General features: G+C 36.6%; 1 protein-coding gene across 2 annotated transcripts in view; it reads left to right on the plus strand.

Moving 5' to 3' along the window:
* Positions 1-19,111, plus strand: part of TBC1D19 (TBC1 domain family member 19) — a 49,152-nt gene extending 30,041 nt beyond the window's left edge. For both annotated transcript variants that reach the window (XM_062493437.1, XM_062493438.1), the window contains 10 exons: positions 834-908; positions 1,382-1,444; positions 9,185-9,269; positions 11,560-11,604; positions 12,812-12,844; positions 15,235-15,344; positions 16,557-16,648; positions 17,379-17,494; positions 17,975-18,045; positions 19,037-19,111. In XM_062493437.1, coding sequence (XP_062349421.1) covers positions 834-908; positions 1,382-1,444; positions 9,185-9,269; positions 11,560-11,604; positions 12,812-12,844; positions 15,235-15,344; positions 16,557-16,648; positions 17,379-17,494; positions 17,975-18,045; positions 19,037-19,111 — 765 coding nt within the window. The remainder of the gene's footprint in view (positions 1-833; positions 909-1,381; positions 1,445-9,184; positions 9,270-11,559; positions 11,605-12,811; positions 12,845-15,234; positions 15,345-16,556; positions 16,649-17,378; positions 17,495-17,974; positions 18,046-19,036) is intronic.
* Positions 19,112-20,981: the final 1,870 nt, after the last annotated feature.

The raw sequence follows: 20,981 nt of genomic DNA on the forward strand, positions 1-20,981 counted from the left end.
TGTGTGTCCGTATAGATACCTTGAAATCAAAACAGTTTTGTGAAGTGGGAAGGATCTTTCGAATGGCTTACTTAATTTATCAATTAGTTAAAATCAATAAGAAAGTGTTTTTCAATTGTAGGTGTAATGGCAGAGAGATATTTAGGGATTTGGGAGTTACAGAATGGCAGTGCAATATTTCATTGTATTCTTTCTTTGCAAGCTCTTTCTAAGAAGGAAGGCATAGAATAAGGAAAAGCAGAGAAGTTTGTTCTGATTCTTCCCCATTGTTTCACCTGTGTGTGTGGTCTATAGATGTTCAGGAAATAACTGGAATTTAAAAACAGGTCCTAGTTTTTTGTACTCTTCAACACTTTTTTTGTATATTTATCATTTCATCTTTGCACAAATTTAAACTGTTCACAGGTTCATACTAGTTTAATGTCAAATATTTGCAGCAGCAACTCACTAATGCTTAAAGATAAGACAGAAGCTATTGGTTGAGACATGCATATAAACAGAGGGTAATGAAGAAATAAAACAATGATTTTGAGCACTGAAAACATTTTAGGTGTAGAGAGAATCAGTGGTTGGAAGATATGGGTCTTTGGTTTGAACTAGTCCCTTCATTTTCATTTTATTATTTATCTGAAGGCAACATCATTTTATAATGTCTCAAATCTCAGTTCTGAGGGCTTAAACTAGAACACACTATGATACATAATTCATAAACATGCAGTGCTTTTTTCACTTGAATATGTGCCTTTTTTTCAATTGCTGAAAATTAAATTTTTTAATTAAATATAAATTGAGGTCATGTCTCAGAGAGATGATGATAATATTCTTAATTTTAGGACATCTTGTACTATGAACAGCTTAAGTCAAATGTGATTGAACACGACCTTCTAGTGGATAGCCTGATTTACAAAGTAAGTAATTTGCTCAAGAGAGAGTGATTTATGTGCTCATCACACTGGTATCTTTTTGTTGTTTTTTTTTTTAAGAAAGAAAATACTAGGTGGTTTGGTTCTGAAGAGTGTAAAAATAATTACTGTGTGCTTATTATTGTGTACCTATTCCTAGTGCCTGTGTTGTCTCTCATGTAAGACATTTAAGTTGAACTGTAAAGTCATAAGGGAATGGTATCTTCTTTTGAAGGAGTAACTGGGTTTGTGAGAAAGAACCAACAGAGTATGACTGCTTCCATTTCAAGTTTCATCTATGAATACTTAATCATCAAGTTAATACATCATTTTTAAATTTTAAAATGTGGAGTCTAAGTTTAACTGTAGTTCTTTGAATGAAAGTGAAACAGTGTCTTCTATCAGCATGTTAAGTTTAGCCTCCATGGGAGTCTGAAGAGAGGTCTTTTGCCTTCAAACTCTTGTATTTTTTATTGCAGGATGTAAAGCTGACAGCAAGCAACGATGACTACTATTTTGTATTTGAGGATTATTTGTATCAGGTATGTAACTATTTTTTGGTTAGAAAGCCTAGGAGGTATACTTCTATGGGATTGTATAATCTTTGGAGAGATAACTGACTTTATAAGGCAGAGTACAGTGGAACAGATACATCTGTTTGCTGTATATACCTTCCCTTCTGAATAGCAAACTTGGACACTTAAACAGATTAAGGAGGGCAAGCTTCTAGAACTCCTGCTGTGAAGGACCATACACAATATCTTTCCAGTGCACTAAGCTGGAAAATATGAGGTCAGCCATATTTTTTCCCCCTTTCCAGCTTTGCAGTAAAACTCAACAATTAAAAGCTATTATGCACAGAGAAATTAAGACTTGAGAAGTATAGTCAGGGTTCCATTTTAAAAACCCCCTTGCTTTACAGTGACCTGTGGCAATAAGCATATTTTTAAATTAAAGACATTGATTCTGAATAAGGTAGTGACAGGTATGGTTACTCATAGGATTGCTCCCATCACAAAGCTGTTTCTAGCAATCAGGAATCCAGCTCATTTATAAAGAATTATCCTTGTTGGTGCCTATCAAATGTTCATAATTAGAAGGAGATTACAGCTATGAATTTCCTAATGTGTGTTTGATTGCAATGTCAACATAAATGTCATGCAGCAAACTTAACATTTCCACAGCACTTTTGATTTCGTTAGTCATATCTGTTATTTTAGACGTGATTAAATTTTTTGTTTAGAGCTATGTGAAACTAAATAATTTATTTTGTGGTGGGAATATGTAAAACTGCTAGTAATTTAACTAGGCAAGAAACTGTCCTTAATGCTGCTTACATAGATACATATAGATATAAAAATACTCAGTACTGTTTAAGCATACTGTGCAAGCATGTCTGCATATAATTCTGCATTTAAACATTAATAGTTAAAACTGTGACCTCATGGAATTGTGACCTTTTTTATTTTAAAATGGGCACAATATTAAGATCTGTATCTGAATTTGTTTCAGAATTAAAATTTACTCACAAATTCACTCATCACCTACCCAGGTGCCATTTCAGAATAGGTATGAGGCCCTGGATCCAGAGGGTCAGCCAGATGACATAGAGGAAATTATCTGCCCAGTGAGCCTCCCAGTTATGCTTTATCTGTCAGATAGATCAGCACCTCTAGCATTAAAAGGAAAAGAAGGGTTGTAATAGGAGGTGATTCCCTTCTGAGGAGAACAGAGGCCCCATGGGTCTGCTGCCTCCCTGGGGCTTGGGTACAGGATATTCCTGAGATACTCTCCCTGATTCAGCCCTCTGATTATTACCCCCTGCTGATACTCCAGGCTGGAACTGATGAGATTAAAAAAAGCGTGTCAGGGCAATTAAAAGCAACTTCAGGGCACTGGTCAAGTGGTTGATAGGGCAGGAGCACAGGCAGGGTTCTGCTCAGTCCCTTTGATGGCAGAGAAAAACAGTGAAAGGAATAGGAGAGCCCACATTATGAACAAGTGGCTCAAGGGTTGGTGTCATCAGCAGAATTTTGGGTTCTCTGATTACAGGGCAACTTTTATGGCACCTGGCCTGTGGGAACTGGATGAGCTCTGTGTCTCTGTTAAGGGCAGAAGGATTTTAACTTTTGAACTGTCAGGACTCATTGAGAGGGCTTTAAACTAGGTTTTAAGGGGGAAGGGGATGCAGCTGGGCTGTCTGAAAGGAGGCCCAAGGGTGGTAAGCCTGAGTTAGGGGTAAAATCAGTAGCCCAGCTGAGGTGCATGTATAGCATTGCATGCAGCAAGGGTAACAAACAAAAAGAGCTGGAGGCCATGGTACAGTAGCAAATCTATGATGTAGTTGCCATCACAGAAATGTGGTGGGATGACTCACACAGCTGGAGGGCTGCACTGAATGGATACAAGCTCTTCAGAAGGGACAGGAAAGGGAGAAGAGGTGGTGGAGTGGCCCTTTATATTAGGGAGGCTTTTGATACCATGGATGTTGAAACTAATGATGATGAAGTTGAATGCCTTTGGGTAAGAATTAAGGGAAAGGCTAACAAGGCTGACGTCCTACTGGGAGTCTGTTATCATCCACCCAACCAGGAAGAAGAGGTGGACAGCTTATTCTATAAACAGCTGGAGAATGTTTCAGGATCACCAGTCCTTGTTCTTGTAGGTGACTTTAACCTACCAGACATCTGCTGGGAACTTAATACAGCAGAAAAGAGACAGTCCAGGAAGTTCTTAGAGTGTGTGGAGGACAACTTTTGTTGCAGCTGGTGAGTGACCCCACCAGGGGAAGGACTGTGTTAGATCTGTTTTCTGCAAATAGAGATGGTCTGGTAGGAGATGTGGTTGGAGGCCACTTGGGGCAGAGTGATCATGAAATTATAGGGTTCTTGATATTTGGTGAAATCAGGAGGAACATCAGTAAAATTCTTACATTGGACTTCTGGAGGGTAGGCTTTGGCCTATTTAGGAGACTTATTCAGAGAGTTCCTTGGGAAGCAGTCTTAAAAACAAAGGAGTCTGGGAAAGATGGGTGTGCTTCAAAACAGAGATCTTGAGGGCACAGGAACAGGCTGTTCCTGTGTGTCAAAGATGAATTGATGAGGCAAATGTCCAGCCTAGATGGGCAATGAGGTTTTGAAAGAACTTAGGAATAAAAAGAGGATGTGTCATCTTTGGAAGGAGGGTCAGGTCTCTCAGGAAGTATTTAAGGGGGTTGCTAGGGCATGTAGGAAAAAAAATAGAGAGGCCAAAGCTCAGTTTGAACTCAATTTGGCAACTTTTGTAAAGGATCATAAAAAATTATTTTACAAATATATTAATGGTAAAAGGAAAGGTAAGACCAGTCTTTGTTCTCTATTGGATGAGGGAGGGAACTTGGTAGCTGCAGATGAGGAGAAGGCAGAAGTGCTTAATGCCTTCTTTGCCTCAGTCTTTAGTGGGAAGATGACTTGTCCTCAGGACAACTGTCCTGCATTGGCAGGTGGTGTGAGGGAGCAGAATGGTCCCCCTGTTATCCAGCAGCAGGCAGTCAGAGAACTGCTGAGCCACTTGGATAGTCATAAATCTATGGGACCAGATGGGATCCATCCCAGGCTGATGAGAGAGCTGGCAGATGAACTTGCGAAGCCGCTCTGTATCATTCACCAGCAGTCCTGGGACACTGGGGAGGTTCCAGATGAGTGGAAGTTGGCCAATGTGACTCCCATTCACAAAAAGGGTGGGAAGGAGGATCCTGGTAATTATAGGCCAGTTAGCCTGACCTCAGTACCCAGTAAGGTAATGAAGCAGTTGATATCGAGTGTCATCACACAGCCCTTACAGAATGGCCAGGGGATCAGACCCAGCCAGTGTGGGTTTAGGAGGGGCAGGTTGTGTTTGACCAACCTGGTCTCCTTTTATGACCAGGTGACCCACCTGGTGAATGCAGGAAAGGCTGTGGATGTTGTGCACCTGAACTTCAGCAAGGCCTTTGACAGTCTCCCACAGCACACTCCTGGAAAAGCTGGCAGCCCACAGCTTGGACAGGAGCACTCTTGGCTGGGTTAAGAACTGGCTGGATGGCTGGGCCCAGAGAGTGGTGGTGAACGGTGCTGGATCCAGCTGGGGATCAGTCACCAGTGGTGTTCCTCAGGGGTCTGTGCTGGGGACAGTCCTGTTCGATATTTTTATTGATGACACGAATGAGGGCACGGAGTCTTTCATTAGTAAATTTGCAGATGACACTAAGCTGGGAGCGTGTGTCCATCTGTTGGAAGGCAGGAAGGTGCTGCAGAGAGACCTGGAATGGTTGGACGGATGGGCAGAGTCCAATAGCATGAAGTGTAAGTCCAAGTGCCAAGTCCTGCATTTTGGCCACAGTGACTCCCTGCAGCGTTACAGGCTGGGGACAGTGTGGCTGGACAGTGCCCAGGCAGAAAGGGACCTGGGAGTACTGGTCCACAGCCGACTGAACATGAGCCAGCAGTGTGTCCTGGTGGCCAAGAAGGCCAATGGAATCCTGGCCTGTATCAGGAATGGTGTGGCCAGCAGGAGCAGGGGGGTCATTCTTCCTCTATACTCAGCAGTGGTGAGGTCACACCTTGAGTGCTGTGTCCAGTTCTGGGCCCCTCTGTTTAGGAAGGATGTTGAGATGCTTGAGTGCGTCCAGAGGAGGCAACAAGGCTGATGAGGGGCTTGGAACAAAACCCCATGAGGAACAGCTGAGGGAGCTGGGGTTGTTTAGCCTGGGGAAAAGAGACTCAGGAGTGACCTTATCACTCTCTACAAGTCCCTGGAAGGTGTTTGTAGTCAGGGGGGATTGGTCTCTTTCACCAGGCAGCAGCCGACAGAATGAAAGGACACCGTCTTAAGCTGAACCAAGGGAAATAGAGGTTGGATATGAGGAAAACGTTTTTTTATGGAAAGAGTGATAAATTACTGGAATTGTCTGCCCAGGGAGGTGGTGGAGTCACCATCCCTGGATGTGTTTTAAAAAAGATTGGATGTGGCACTCAGTGCCCTGGTTTAGTTGAGATGTTAGGGCACGGGTTGGACTTAATGATCTTGAGGGTCTCTTCCAACCTAGTGCTTCTGTGGTTCTGTGAAATTTGCAAGCTGTCTGAATAATGTCAGCTCAAACATTGGTATTTGTTCACTGAAATACTTACATGTAAGAATTTTCCTTGGTTTAATGGTCAAAGATGATCTTCATTGTTGTAACACTGTTTCTTCATCTTGGGATGTGAAAATCTGATTCCTATTTCTTTTTAATCGTTATGTAGACTACCATGGCATTAATTAGTCATTAACTGACACTTGCAGTAGACACAGGGTTATAAACTATGAAGAAGTATGAACTAATACATGATATAATCTTTTCTTTTAAGACCATCAGAAATAGATTTTGTTCATCATTCTCAATATATAACCCATTTGAATGTTTTCCATTTTTTTATATTGTGACTAAAAGAAAGCTACAGAATGAGAATTATAAAAAAGACTTAACTGTCTTTAGTAGTTTGAGGGAGACTCACCAAAAGTCATTGAAAAATTATGTGGCTAGTTTTTACTGCAAGGTTTTGAAGCAGAGAATATCTCAAACTTCTAATTATGTGTTGCTCTAGTTGTGATTGCTATTTTATGGTATTCTTCAGACTCTGCTCTAGAAAAAGGTTATCCATTTTCCTTGATAATTTCCTCTTCCAACCTAATTTTCAAATGCTTTACTGCCAAATTATTTTTGTTCTATAGCCCCTGGAAAGATTTTGTAGTATGAGTCACTGTGATATGGGACATTATTTATTGATTTAATATGATAAATGGAATTAAATATTGGCTAAATAAGATAGATAATGAAAATGTTAGTTTAAACCAAATACATTAGTTCTGGGTTTATGGCATTTTTACATGACTAGTTACTGCCTCTCAAGTTTTCCAGGTCATTGACCAGAGGGTATTTTGTTGCATTATTGGTACCTCTTTAGTCGCATAGATTTGTTCTCAGGAAAAATGCTGTGAAATGTTGTCATTTATTTCCTTTAATATATTTGCTTTCTTTTATCCAAAGTTTACTTATTTTTATTACTTCTTCATAACTATTTAAATAAAATACAGGTACTTTTAATAAAGTAATTTCTTTTTGATAAAAGCTTTGGCTTTGGGTTTTTTTTTCTTTCCCTCAGTGATTTGAATTCAGTGGTTTTCTTTTCAGTTGGATTATAAATATACAATAATTTGGTTAATATTTCTGTACTTGAGAAGGCTTTTATACCATTATTTTCTTTAGTACTATCATTTTGTTAACGAGGAAAATAACATATGGATGAGTAAATTTGTAAATTCTTTGTTTTGGGCCAGAACTTTGAATACTTTAGTCTTACATCCTGCAGAATGAATACATGCAAAGAACCTTGCCCAGAGTTTTTTTGGGTATAGTCGTAACTTAGGTTTGAGCTAGAGTCTATCGCTTATGAAGATGCAGTCTTCATTTAAAGACTTCCAGATACTGGTACTGGACACTGTATTCAAATGAAGGTTACATTCTTTCCCCTATGAGAGTACATAGTTTATGTCCTGTTCAGATTAGTTTCTCTTTCGTTCACCTCAGTTAGCATACACATAGAATTACATTTGCCTGTGTATTGTTATTGTCAGTGATATTTTGGCAGCTATGAGCATGATTGTGTATTGCACAAAAATAATATTTAGCTTAAACTGTTTGAGATAAAGTATTATTCGTTTCTGAAAGATGTTTGTATTTTGAAGTTTCAAGAAAGATAAGTCTCAAAATATGACTTGCTTTCCATTAAAAAAAATTAAAGCAGTAATATTCAGATGTGTCATTTTGCGTGTCTCCTTTTGGTAAATGCTGATATGTGGAAGATATTTACACCAATGAGTGGGAAGGAAAAATCCATTCATTTTTATTCACAATGAATTATGTAGTGAAACATTTCCTCCTTTTACACCTTGACTACAGTTAAAATAAACTCTTAAATCTTCAAGAGCAGAGTGTCCTGGTTTCAGCTAGGGTAGAGTTAATTTCTTCTCTGAAGCTGTTACAGTGCTGTGTTTTGGATTGGGAATGAGAGTGGTGTTGATAACACACTGATATTTTGGGGCATTGCTAAGTTGTGTTTATCCTAAGTTAAGGAGCTTTTCCTTGTCTCATGCTCTGCCAGTGAGGAGGTGCACTAAAGAAACAGGGAGAGCATAGCCAGGACTGATCCACACAGCACATCATGCCCAGTATATAAACCAGGGGGATTTACCTGGAACTGGGTTGCCCGTCTGGGTTTGGGAATGGTCTGGCATTAGTCTTTTATTATCGTTGTTATTATCATTTGCCATTATTCACTTACTAAACTGTTCTTATCTCAGCCTAGAAGTTTTACTTTGATTCTCCTCCCCGTTCCGCCGGGGTGGAGAGGAAGGGGGTTGAGAGAACATCTGAGTGATGCTTAGTTTCCAGATGGGTTTACACCCCAACAGAGAGGGATTCAGATGTGCAGAAGTCAGCTGTGACTTGAAGTCTGCCTTATGTCTGCCCTCTTGTGTACATTCTTCATAGTACAGCTTTTTGGTGTGTGAAAACATGAAGTTTTTAAAGTACAGTACTAATCACTACAATTTTTATAACTCCAGATAGGAAGAGATTCTTTGTTGGGTTTTTTTTTCTATTAATGCTTTTACTGCTTAATTTTATACTCAGTTGCTGTGAATACAGATTTTTCATTTATGTGAACAACAAACCCCAAATATACTTTAGAGTATACGATGTGCATTTCTGATCTTTAGGATCAAGGTGAACATTATAATATGTATTTTGACAGGGCTGAATTGCATGCAAACATTTTGTAAAGATGCTGGTAATGAAAGCAAATATAAGTTCTTCCAGAACTGCACACATCCAAGAGTGTAAATGTTTAATTTGCTTATTCACTTACTAGGACATCCCCAGGTCATCGTAACTGAGTAGAAAAACAGTCTAAAAGATGTAAAAGCAGCCAGGTACATAGAGTCACTAATGTTGTGACAGAAGGGGGTAAACACCTGCCAAGAGAGAAGGAGGAGGGTTGAAGAATGTGGATATAAAATTGATGACAAATGCCAGTGAATGTAAAATTATAGCAAGTTCAAAGTGAGCCTTTCAAATTTCAACAGGAAAGTAAACTAAGGTGGTGAAAAGCTTTCAACCTTATTGGCTCTCTTAAATAGCATCTAACAAGTGCTAATTAAGACAGGTCCTTAATTTGTTTGACATTGCTTTGATCCAGTTAGTCAGCTGACTTTCTTTTCTGCAGGTGTTACTGTGTTTTTCCCGAGATACATCTGTATTGGAGCACTTTACTTACAGTAGTGCCACCCCACCCAAATCATACATACGAGGTAATAAGAGTTGTTTTTAAAAAGATCATGTAGATTTTTGTTGACTGATGCACTAACACAGTATATGAATTTGCTTTGTGTTCGTTGCACCTAGTAGACTACACTTTAATGTTAATAAATGTATGTTAATAAATGAATGTTAATAAAAATGTATCCGGCTGACTACTGCACAGATTCTATCATGACAGTTTAGAAGCTGATCACTGATTGTAATATTGTTCTTTTACTCCAGTTTTCTGTGTATAATTCTGCAGTGTTTTACCCAAAGAAATGAAACACAACAATGACAATGTGGGAAAATCATGAGAATGTTTGTCTTCATCACAAATAGGCATTTAAATAGACAATATTGTCTCCTGCAACTCCAATAAATTTAGCAACTGGAAGTTGTTATAGAATGTTGTCTTTCCAAAGCCGTGTGTTTTGCAAATATTTGTAGACAGTAGATCATGTTGCTGAAGAGTTGTGGGCTCTGTTCAAAAGCGTGGGAAAGGAGAGCTTTACCAAGCATACTGAGCACTGTTTTGTTTTTTTTTAAAGCATGGTGTCTTCCAGAGTATTAGCTTATTTTTGGATGTTCTTTGACTTGAGGTTTCTTTATTTTTCTTAACAATCTTTAGATTTCTTGATTCAGTCTACTTGCCTTCTCTGCCAGCTTCTCATGCCATTCTTCTGGATGTTTCCATGCATCTTAGAACATCACCTCCCTTGATTTTACCTAGAGATTCCTAATTTTGCCTTCTTTCTTGAGTCATTCAGTAATCCAATACTTTTTTTTCCATGTACCATCATCTCCTACATTCCCTTTTATTTCCTTGGTTCTGGTGCCTGTTGTATTTAGCCAAATATGATTCCTCAGTACTTTTTTTGTGCAGGACCTCTGCTGACAGTTTTCGTCTTGCTGCTTCTTATGTCACTATAAGTTTGTTTTCTAATTTTTAATTCATTTTTTATTGCTTATTTTACTGTCTTCCATTGAATTATGTATTTTTCTTTGCCTACTGCATGAAATAAGCAAAGGGCTAACCTGAGAGCAGAGCAGCAGTAGGATCCCAGGTCTCGCTTCAGACACAGAGCAATGGCAGCCCAGAAACACAGCTATGGAGAACATCCTGCATATTCCTAGACAAATCTGGGGAATGATGTTGCTGATACCTAAATTTGTGCAGTGTAAATCCGGAAGGCTTCTATGTCCTATTTTTAGCTGATTTTCCAAGAGATGTGCTTTATGCTAAAAATACTCATCCTCCCAGATTATAATTCCTGGCTGCACAAGAAGCAAACTATTGAAAGGAAAATGAGAAAATAATTTTTAGTTTAATTAAACAATTAATTTGTATCATTGGAAAATACTGGATTTTGTTTTCATGGCTTAGTAGGCAGGAGTTTTGCAGGTGAATTTTTATTCTATTTTAGTCAGTTCTTGCTACAGGAAAATATCAAGGTCCAGATTCCATTGAACCTGACGAAAGTTCCATGTGCTAAATTCTATTGTGAAGAGTAAATAGAGTACACAGGATTTTCTATAAATTTTCATGTAATTAATTAAATTTTTTAAAAGTTTAATGTTCTCATTTTAAAATGAAAATAACTGAAAGTTTTTATAAGTTGTAATTATGTTTAATAACACCTTTCTATTTCTCAATAAATGGTTAAATTTTATTAATGGATTTTGGATTATTAGTTTCTATAGTTAAAATACAGTTTAATAATATAATGTCTTCATTTTGCAGGGAAGATAAAAAAGTTATATGATCAGTATATATGATCAGTGATTTTCTTGACTTAATTTAGTCTTGTGTATCCAGCAGATTACTTAAATATTTGTGTTATAGCAGAACATCCATCTTCCTCTGTTGCAGACCTAATGAAGCCTTGAATATTTTTTATCTGTGGTTGTATCTGTTTAAAAGCCTTTCTTGTCCCTAGGTCAATCTGGACTTATTTCCTTCTAGAGCTTCCCTGTCTTCAAGGTCTGCAGCAAACACCTTTAGAGCTCCTAGGACACACCCAAATAGAATCTCAGTGGAGCAGCATTGCTGAAATTTTCCTCCTTTTTTAGTTGTTTGTCATCCTTCTTTATTGGTGATGCATTTCAGTTTTGTATCTGACATTGTACCTGTCCCTTTGCATTGCTTGCCACGTTTTAGACAATGTCAGATGGTCAGTAATGTAATTAGTTATGATTTTTGTAATTGTAACTTAAAATCTGTTTTTTTATTTAAATTATTTAAATCTTTATACCTTTTACAGCTTAATGACATTTTATTTGTGTTTTGACGGGTCACAGGAAAACTCGGAATGGAAGAATATGCTGTTTTCTATCCTCCAAATGGTATGAATTATACTATTGCCTCCTCTAGTGGTAGTTTGGAAGGATTTTTTTTTCCTCAAGTACATGATATTTTCTTTTTCTATTACAAGTTATGTTTTGCTGTTATTCTGTGAAATTGATTAATTTAAAGGAATAAGCTGGATGGAAGCTACTCCAAACCCACATTTAGCCTGGTATTAGTGATCACAAATGGAGTTTGTCTATGTGTGTGGGAAAGAGAAGGAAAACAGCTTGTGGTGCAGCAGCTTGTATTCACTCTTGTATCAGCACTTAGAGGATTTGAATGATAAATGCTGAAACTGGCTGACCTCCCAGATTTTCAGTACTTAACAAACCACACCCTAAAGTCTTCTCCTTTCAGAATGTGTGTTGACCAAACAGATTAATGTAATTTTAAAATCATGGCTGTTCTTATAGCTACAGTTATTAAAATTGGTTTTTTCAGCTCTTTTCTTGACCATTTCAATCCCTTATTGAAATCCTTTCAAGGATTGAAGGGGATCCTTTCCCTCCATTTGTGTTTCAAGTTCAAGCTTTTCTTGCTTTCAAGGCCTTACATCACCAATCTTAAGTCTGTGTCTCTGGCCTTGTCTTTTATGTCTTCTGTATTTCAGTAGAGTCAGTTGCAGTACATACTTTTGTTTCACTTTTTTTCTCTTTGCCTCTGCAATTCTTGCAGCTTTGTAGCCATGAAGCATTGTTCTTAAGATCTTTTGCCAGAGCAGCCACCTCTTACCTGTCTTATATAAAATCTAGTGAATGGGAGCTAAGATCAGCTGAGGAGGAGTGAGCTGTCATGCTACAACTGCCAAGTACTGTGAATGTTTTATCTGAGTACTACGTGAATTACTAGAGGTCTTGGCCTCCTTTTTTTCCTACTCCATTCTTGTCAGTGCATGATATTTATGGGTTGTCATTATCTGAAATTAGGTTCTGATATCAGCAAAGCTTCTGTGTAACAACTTCATGGAAACTGAGCTTTACTTGGCTTTCTAGGAACTGTAGCTTGTGTTTAAGCATGTAATTGGCTTCACTGACATAGGTGTACTGTACTTACGTATGTACAAGATGGAGAACTATGCAGGTGCAATAACAAGGAAAAACTTTATTCCTGACGTAGGCAGAATACAATCTGAGTGAGGGGAAATAATATTTTTTGCATGCATCATTATTGAAGAACAAAAAAAGAAATATTTTTGTTTTTCAGGTGTAATTCCTTTTCATGGCTTTTCTATGTATGGTAAGTGTGACTCTCATAAGCTAAACCCTCAGGATTGCTTTTCCTCATATTGTAGTTTAAAGCTGTATATACTTTTCTGCAACTTTTAAACTTGTGTATGTGCTTTTATGGTTTTTGTGAAGGAAGATTGCTGAATATAATTTTTAAAATTTCAGGCTGTTTTATTTACTTATATTACAGCTTGCTACCACGTGAGAATTCCTTCTTTGAGAGCTAATAGCTGAGCTAAGCTATGCATCTTAACGTATATGACTAAAGGGATAAATTTTACCAAGTGCTCTTTCCTTGTGTTTCACTTCTGGGTATACCAAGTTATCCATAAAAAAAAGTCCTTAAAAACATGAATTATGTGAAAGGCCTGTTGCTCTCTACACATACGTACAAGAGGTGTTAAAAGAACATTACATAATTTACTACACAGAGTAAAGCACAAATATCAACAAGATTTTTAGAAGAAAGCAGAAAAATCTCTTTGGGTTACAGACGTATTGCAGCTGTTGCAAATGAGAGATTAGACGTTTTGGCTTTTCATTTTTTTCTTTTGGTTTATCAAAGGTTTGTAGCATCACAGGGCAAGCAGATTGTAAGATTATACTTAAAATGCTATGTTTTGCTAATAATAAAATCTAATTATCACACACAATCATTAAAATCATGGAATTGAAATATGAAATGCAGATTTGAACCTGAGTAGGGAATCTAAAGTCTTTAGAGTAATGAGTACTTAAGTCACAAACTCTTCCTTAGGGACTCACTTAGAGGCATTCACTTGTTCTGTGTGAACTGCTTTTCAAAATGTTTGGATTTGACTCTACCCTTGAGAACAGTGTCTCCCCAACTTGGGTGTGAGTTTTCTTCCCTTCCTCCTGTCCTTGTGCTTTGCACAGGCTTAGAAAATGCTGCCTCAGAGAAGGAGGAAGAGTGAAAAGCAAGGCATCAGAAACATGGTAATGTAGTTCAAGGCTGTGGGTACTAAGCAGAGCATCCTCTGCATTCCGTGCTGTGCTGCTATATGAGGAAGTGTCTGGGTATTTATGAAAATCCTATACCCTTTTTCCTGTTTGCATGCATACACTGTCAGGGTGCCAGCTCTCAGAGGCTGTTCTGTTACACTCCTGGCCCCTATGTACATGTGCACACTGACAAGTTTTCCACCTCCATCTTCAGGCATTAAAAACGTGAACACAGGTAACACCCTTTGCTTTTCTTACCCCTACAGAAATAGATGTTTCTGTGAACATCTCACCCGACCTTAGCACCCCACCTCTCATACACAGATACCATTTTTGTTATTAAGCCACATTCTCTGATACTTAATTATGACAGTAAATTCACACATGCATATAATTCATCCATATATGTATATATATATATATATATATATATATATATATATATATATATATATAAAATATACATATATCTATGTGTTTTGTGTACATACATATGCAGATAAATATATCCATATCCCTAGCTTAGTGTAAATAAAGTGGAGGGGAAGGTGAATGTAGAGATAGAAACTGAGTGTGTTAAAATGTAAGCTGTCAGCTAAAATGAATGCACCTGTAAAATGAAGCAGTCAGCATGATGACTGGACAGATCAAAAGGCTGTTCACAAAAAAGTATGACAACTGTCTATGAGAATGAATTGAGTGGATGTATTATCAGTCTCAAGGAATGATGGTTCTGTTTGAGCAGCACATACATATAACAGATTTATCTATAGCCTAGACTTCTACAAAACAAGCAACATTTCAGAGCTGCTGTTTTACAAATGTAATCAATTATTATTTTGAATCAGGTGTACCAGAAGACTTCTAAACAGTAAAGTACCTAACATCTATAGTCTACAGATCTTGTAAGAAATAAACATGTCTCTGTAAGTTTGTCATATGTAGTGATGTTATTGTGGCAACCAAAAGCTGTTCTTTTAATGTTTTCATTTTCACAATATCCATCTTCAAGCAGTCTTACAAATAAGGCATCAGTTTGGAGCTGGTCACTCGCCCCATGGCACACTGAACGTTACAGACAGTTGAATTGAAAACTTGCACTGTTTGCATTGCCCTACAATCCAGGGGTGCTCTCCTTACAGCATATTTCTTATGGTTCAGAAGCCAGCACTGTAGTAAGCAGGTTCTAATCAGTTTAGCTTCTTGAAATATGTAGGAATAATAGTTAGAGTGTATCATACTCCCTTTTTTGACTTTTTGCATTAAATGATAGACTGTGATTGAATAGTTCTTTCTCAATAATTGGGTTAGTATTGTTTTTGTTAATTTATGGTACTATAAATTACATGGCTTTTCCTCATACTTCATGCGCTTAATCATTGAACTCTTTTAGCAGTTTACAGTGTTGAGTCAATTATAATTCTTTTATCCTTTCAGTTGCTCCACTTTGTTTTCTGTACCATGAACCTTCCAAATTGTATCAGATATTCCGTGAGATGTATGTGCGTTTTTTCTTCAGACTCCATTCCATCTCTTCTCATCCCTCTGTAAGTTCATTAGGAAATAAATCCATTCACTTGATATCCTGTTTCCTACAGAACAATAATATAGAGTAGCATGGTTTTCTGTGTGATAGAAATGTATTCTTTTAAATATAATAAAATATTTCAGGGAAGCTTGGGAAAATTATTAGGTAATTCCAGTCTGGATATTGTTGTTTTCTATGTCATTGTTAGTCTTTGCTATCATGTACCTTATTAAAATAGTAAGTTCTCATTTTATGAGATATGGGGTCTTTTATAAGAGTCTAGTTTTTTAATCTAATAGATTTCTCAGTTCAAAGAGTCATATAAATTTACTTTCATTAAAGATATCTAAATGGACTCCAAAATATTGTCTAGGGTAAAGGGGCTAAAATATATATATATAGAGATATTGTTTCAGTGATACCAAGTTTGTGTCTGTTGCTTTAACTGAAGTATCTTGGTATGACAGCACATGTGTTTTAGTACTACTAGATGAGTTTTAATAATTTGTCTCTTTGTGACCAGTATATGCTGTCTTGAATGTACAAGAGTTGTAAAAATTGGCTTGTCTTCTATTTGTGAATAATAAAACAGATTAAATATTTCTTTTTCCTTCAAAAAGTGCTGAAGAGTTATATTGCTTTTTAAAATATTTACTGGTTAAAAGAAAATCCTTTCCTTGGTATACCATTTCAAGACTATGTATTGTGCTTTCCATCTTTAATAGCAGAGAAAGAGGTCACACAAGAGTCTGTTCATTTCCGTGGTAATATTTGAAACCATTTTTAAAATATGTTTATGTTTAACTATTTTTATAGTTATCCCTATCACTGTTTGGTTTTACTATCAGAGAGATACTTTTTCTCACATCCTTTATTTTTTGGTGCAGCTGAGGTCTGTTTCATCAAAGTGGAAATATTTCAAGTAGGTTACACTATAATAACCATTAAGTACTTCATCCCTGACATGCAAACACCATAAGTAACTCAGACTCAAAAGGGAACTATCATAACATATTATGTTTCTAATACATAAAGGGAATTGCAGGTGAAAGGCTTTAGTGACTGAAGGTATTAGAATTGCTTGTGCCTTTCTCACCTCAGTTGAATATTATAGCATTCATAATGTTTTATTGCTTGGAATAAAAATTCATGCACACTTACATGCTGATACTGTTTTCTCAGATTTGACAGGATGAATGTTAGTATTCACAATATAATCTTGTTTCTTTAGGGCATTGTATCATTATGTTTGCTTTTTGAGACTCTTCTACAAACCCATCTGCCCCAGCTCTTCTATCACCTCCGAGAAATTGGAGCTCAGCCGTAAGTACTTCTTTCTAACTTGTTACAAATGTTGCACATTCATTGTTCTCAAAATGCTGTCTGTAGTATTTTAATTTAAGATCTATGGGAAATTGCACAAAAGTATAACCATCAGTGTGCCATTTTTCCCTGAGAGTCTGATGGAGTGCTTTGTCTAACCTGCATATCTGTGCATTCCTTCTGTTTGCTCTGTGTAAGAGGAATTGCTTTGTGAGTAGCGCTCTATGCTTGCATTATTCAGCTAAATTTCAGTAATTCATGTTGGATCTGATAGAAATAAGTGATGTATTTCCTAGGGGACAGGAGACACAGAGATGTGTTAGTTGCAGCAGAAGGTACTGGAAGAGGCAAGAGTCATTCAATAGTGAACTCATGGCGCCACGCACAACAGAACCTGAAAACCTTTTTGTCTTAATTGGTATCCATCTCAATAGCATAATAGCAGAAAGGATGAAACAGTGAGGGTGATAATAGATGAGGATCACTCTAATGTGATTGTTTGATTAGAATGATAATAAGAATTACATTAGTACTTTATCAAATAAAATGCTAAATAGTTTTATGATTCCTGATGCAAATTAAAATATTGATTATTACTGCAGCAAGAGAAAATGCTTATTCTTCCCAGAAGAGAAATGCAGAAAGATAATGAAATATTTTCAATTTATAGACAATCTGATTATTATGGAAGGCAGAGATATAATAACCATTGTTTGTCACTTGTTTGCAGGCTACGAATTTCATTTAAATGGATGGTACGAGCATTTTCTGGTTATTTAGCTACAGACCAGCTCTTGCTTCTGTGGGACAGAATCCTGGGATACAATTCTCTAGAAATTCTTGCTGGTAATAGAATTATTTTTACGAAATGTATGAAGTCTGTGTGAATGTAAGGCAAATACTTGTTCGCCCCAAAGTATTTTGTGATGAGAAGAAAATGGTTGCTCTTTGAATGCACACAGCAGGTTACATACAGGTCAAAGCATGTATCTAGAAAAATGGAATTGCATGAGTACAGCATGTTTAATAAAAAATACGTCAGGTAATATTTTTTATGGCAATACTTAAAAAATGCTAAGTGCTCTCTGAACAGAGCACTGGATGTTCTCCCAGCTTCAGTGGTAGTGGTAAATTACTTCATCAACTTTCACAAAATACAAGATTCATGTTATTTAAGGCAACTACCTCTACTGTACTTAAAGCAGTTGGGAGGCCCCCTGATTGTAAAAATAATTAAAATAAGTGAAATATGGTATTTTATATCAAGATTAATTCTAACCACTACTTACCATGTCAGAAACTTAAATATTGGACATTTTCTTTCAGTCCTGGCAGCTGCTGTGTTTGCTTTCCGAGCAGTCAACCTGATGGAGGTGACATCACTGGCTGCAGCTGAAGTAAGGATAAGTTTCACTTAGAGGAGATTGAAATAGTTTCTGATGCTTTGCCAATAGGAGTAACTTGAACTTCACATGGCACATGGTGCATAGTGCAAGTCTTTCTGTCTAAATTCTTACCTTAGATGAAAAATAAGGAAATTGTGAACATGCAGTACATAATGCTACTTCTCTGGAGTAAATAGAAATAAAGCATATTTGCTATAAAAATCCAGTGTTATAAAATGATTTTGCGCAGTTACTTTTTTTTAATATGTAATCTGTGTTAGTGGGATATATTGTTCTTGAAATATTGCAGAAGTTTATACCCTTTTTCTCAGTACATTTTAGATGCTTCTGTTCTAAAAATTACAAAAATTTTGCAAGATTACTTTGCCAACGTGAATCTGAAATTTCATTGTGTGTACTGCCATATGAAATGAAGAAAATGAAGTTAGTACTAACAAGATTATTATTATTATTTATATTTAGTAACCTGTTAATTTTTTCTTTTTTTTTTTTCAAAAATACATTGATGGATTTTTTTCCAGACTTTGAGAGTTTGTGTTCAATTTCTTTGGGTTTTTTAAAAACATACTTTCATGAGAAGACATTTGTTATTTAAGGTATTACATTGGACTTACTTCACAAGTACTAGCCAAGCCACAGGATAAGGATTCTTAATTCCCAATTATTTTTAGAAGCAAGTTGAAATGCTAGACTCCTAATTCACCCATGATGGTGTGTGTATTTGAAGTAAGGCTGAAGACTAAAATAAAGTTACTTGAGTACTGTACATTGGGTAAACATGTTTTTTCTTTGAAATGTTAGAATGTAAAGTTATGCAATACAGTATTAACATAAACCAGTATAATTTGTTTCTAGCCATGTCCAAATGTAATTATTGGCAGTATTGTAGTCAGTATTTGAATATTTCCTAGATTCTTAACTTAGTTTAAGGAAATTTGACTCACATGTCAAGTTTAACAAGCCTTTTTGGTTTTCATCCTAGGCTGTACTTGCTGACATTTCAACCCTGAAAGTAATGCCTCTTCTCCAAATCTTCTTGTTTGCTACTGTCACTTGATCTGCTTCAACAATACTGGTACCACATTCCAGTCTTTCTGGAGAAGCTAAGCATCAACTATGCAATGTCTGCATAAAACCAAAATTAAACTCCATGTATAAAATCAATTTAGAAATAATTACCTTAATATTTTCTAACTGGAAAAAAAAACTTTGCACACGATTGTGTGAAGTGCATGATAATAAATTTCACCTTAAAAGCAATGGTTATTTCTTGTACATTGAGAATGACTACTTGTGCAAGTAAATAATATGAATCACTGTCTAAAATGCATGTAATATTAAATTAAATAAAGTAAATGTAATTCATGACCTGAGTTTTCTGATGTTATTGCCAGCATTGTAAAAGCTCTTTTTCTTTAAATATGAAATTGCTTTTTCAGGCTCACAGCTTAGAGGATATCATCTCCAATACTGTCAAGTAAGAAAATAAAGATACTTTTACTTGCAATTTGTTTTCTTTTTTCTAAGGAAAAGATGGGATCGTACATCAGTTATGCTATCCCCATCTTATTTGTTCTTTCCACAGAAATTTTCTCCATGTTCTTTCTCATGTTAGCTGCTCCTGTTTATTCTTTTCACACACAGAGATGTAGTCATGCATTCCACATTCCACTTTAGCTAGGTATAGAGCTGTCTCAGGCGTCTGCTGAACTCCTCCCCAGAGTCCCATCAAAGGCATAAAATATGTGCCCCTGCAGAGAAGGCCTGAGCTTAGCCTTTCTTCAGAACTTGTTGGAGCTGGTCTTTGCATGAGGCAAAATATTGCCCTGAGAACAATGCCAGGAGTCCTTTTGCTGTGCCCCACGCCCTCTCTGGGAGAGCAGTGCTACGCCTTTGACAGTTTTCCAGCCTCTGTGATTCAACAGCTCAGGCTTCAGTGCAAGAGCCCTGCTCGTATCAAAGTGTGAGGGATTGTCACTACAGTCAGGCTGGCATCAGCTGTTAGCTGTCATACTTTTTTGTGAGGTCTTCCTCACAAATTTGTTTGATTTGTTTAATACCAAAGTTGGAATAAGTAATCTGATTTGATTGATTGTATCTAAGCAGCTGAAAAAGGTTCACAGTCAAAAAATGTTAATGGATTATACAGTCACTGCATTTGCAGTAGGACTTCTGTTGTTGCCTGGTTTATGAACATGTACATGATAATGTACATGCAGTTGTCATTTGCCATACTGAATATAAATCAGTAGAATGTGAATCCTTCATACTTTGCTCAAAATTTGACAAGTGATCTAAGATGTAATCTCAGGTAGGGGTATGAGCTGTATGTCTGTGAATCTTGTTGACTCTGTCAGGATAATGTAGTAGAAAGTTAGTGAACTAGTACATTTATAAGGCTAATTTTAAAAAGGTAAAGTTGTAGACTCTGGGATCACTTCCTATATAAAGAATCAAACTGCTTAGCAGATATAATGTATGAGAGTATTTGGGGAAATTTTTTATCTGGACAACAGAGAAAATTGATGTTTTCCTTAATATTTGCAAGAAGTTGTTTTAACTGTTTAACTAGAAGTTTTTCTGTGACATTTAGTTTTTAAAAAGACATGTGACAGCTTTTATCCTTTACAGCAAGTATTACTCTTGTTTAATATATGGGAAATGAAGGCATAGAAAGATTAAGTGATTTGCTTAAGATTACAGAGTAAATTCCTAAAGGAGGGGAGCAGTCTCTCCTCTGTTGAATTTCTGTTTGCATTTCTGGATACTCAGTTTGTATATAAACCACAAGATCTTATTTCATCTTCAGAACAACACATAATATACATCTACCACTCAAAATGCAGCATTTCACAGTTTTTAAAATCTATAAATTGGATAGTAGTTTAGAAATTATAATGTTACAAAGCAGTCACAAGGATTGTGGC

The sequence above is a fragment of the Cinclus cinclus genome, chromosome 5 (genome assembly GCF_963662255.1).
Source record: "Cinclus cinclus chromosome 5, bCinCin1.1, whole genome shotgun sequence".
NCBI lineage: Eukaryota > Metazoa > Chordata > Aves > Passeriformes > Cinclidae > Cinclus > Cinclus cinclus.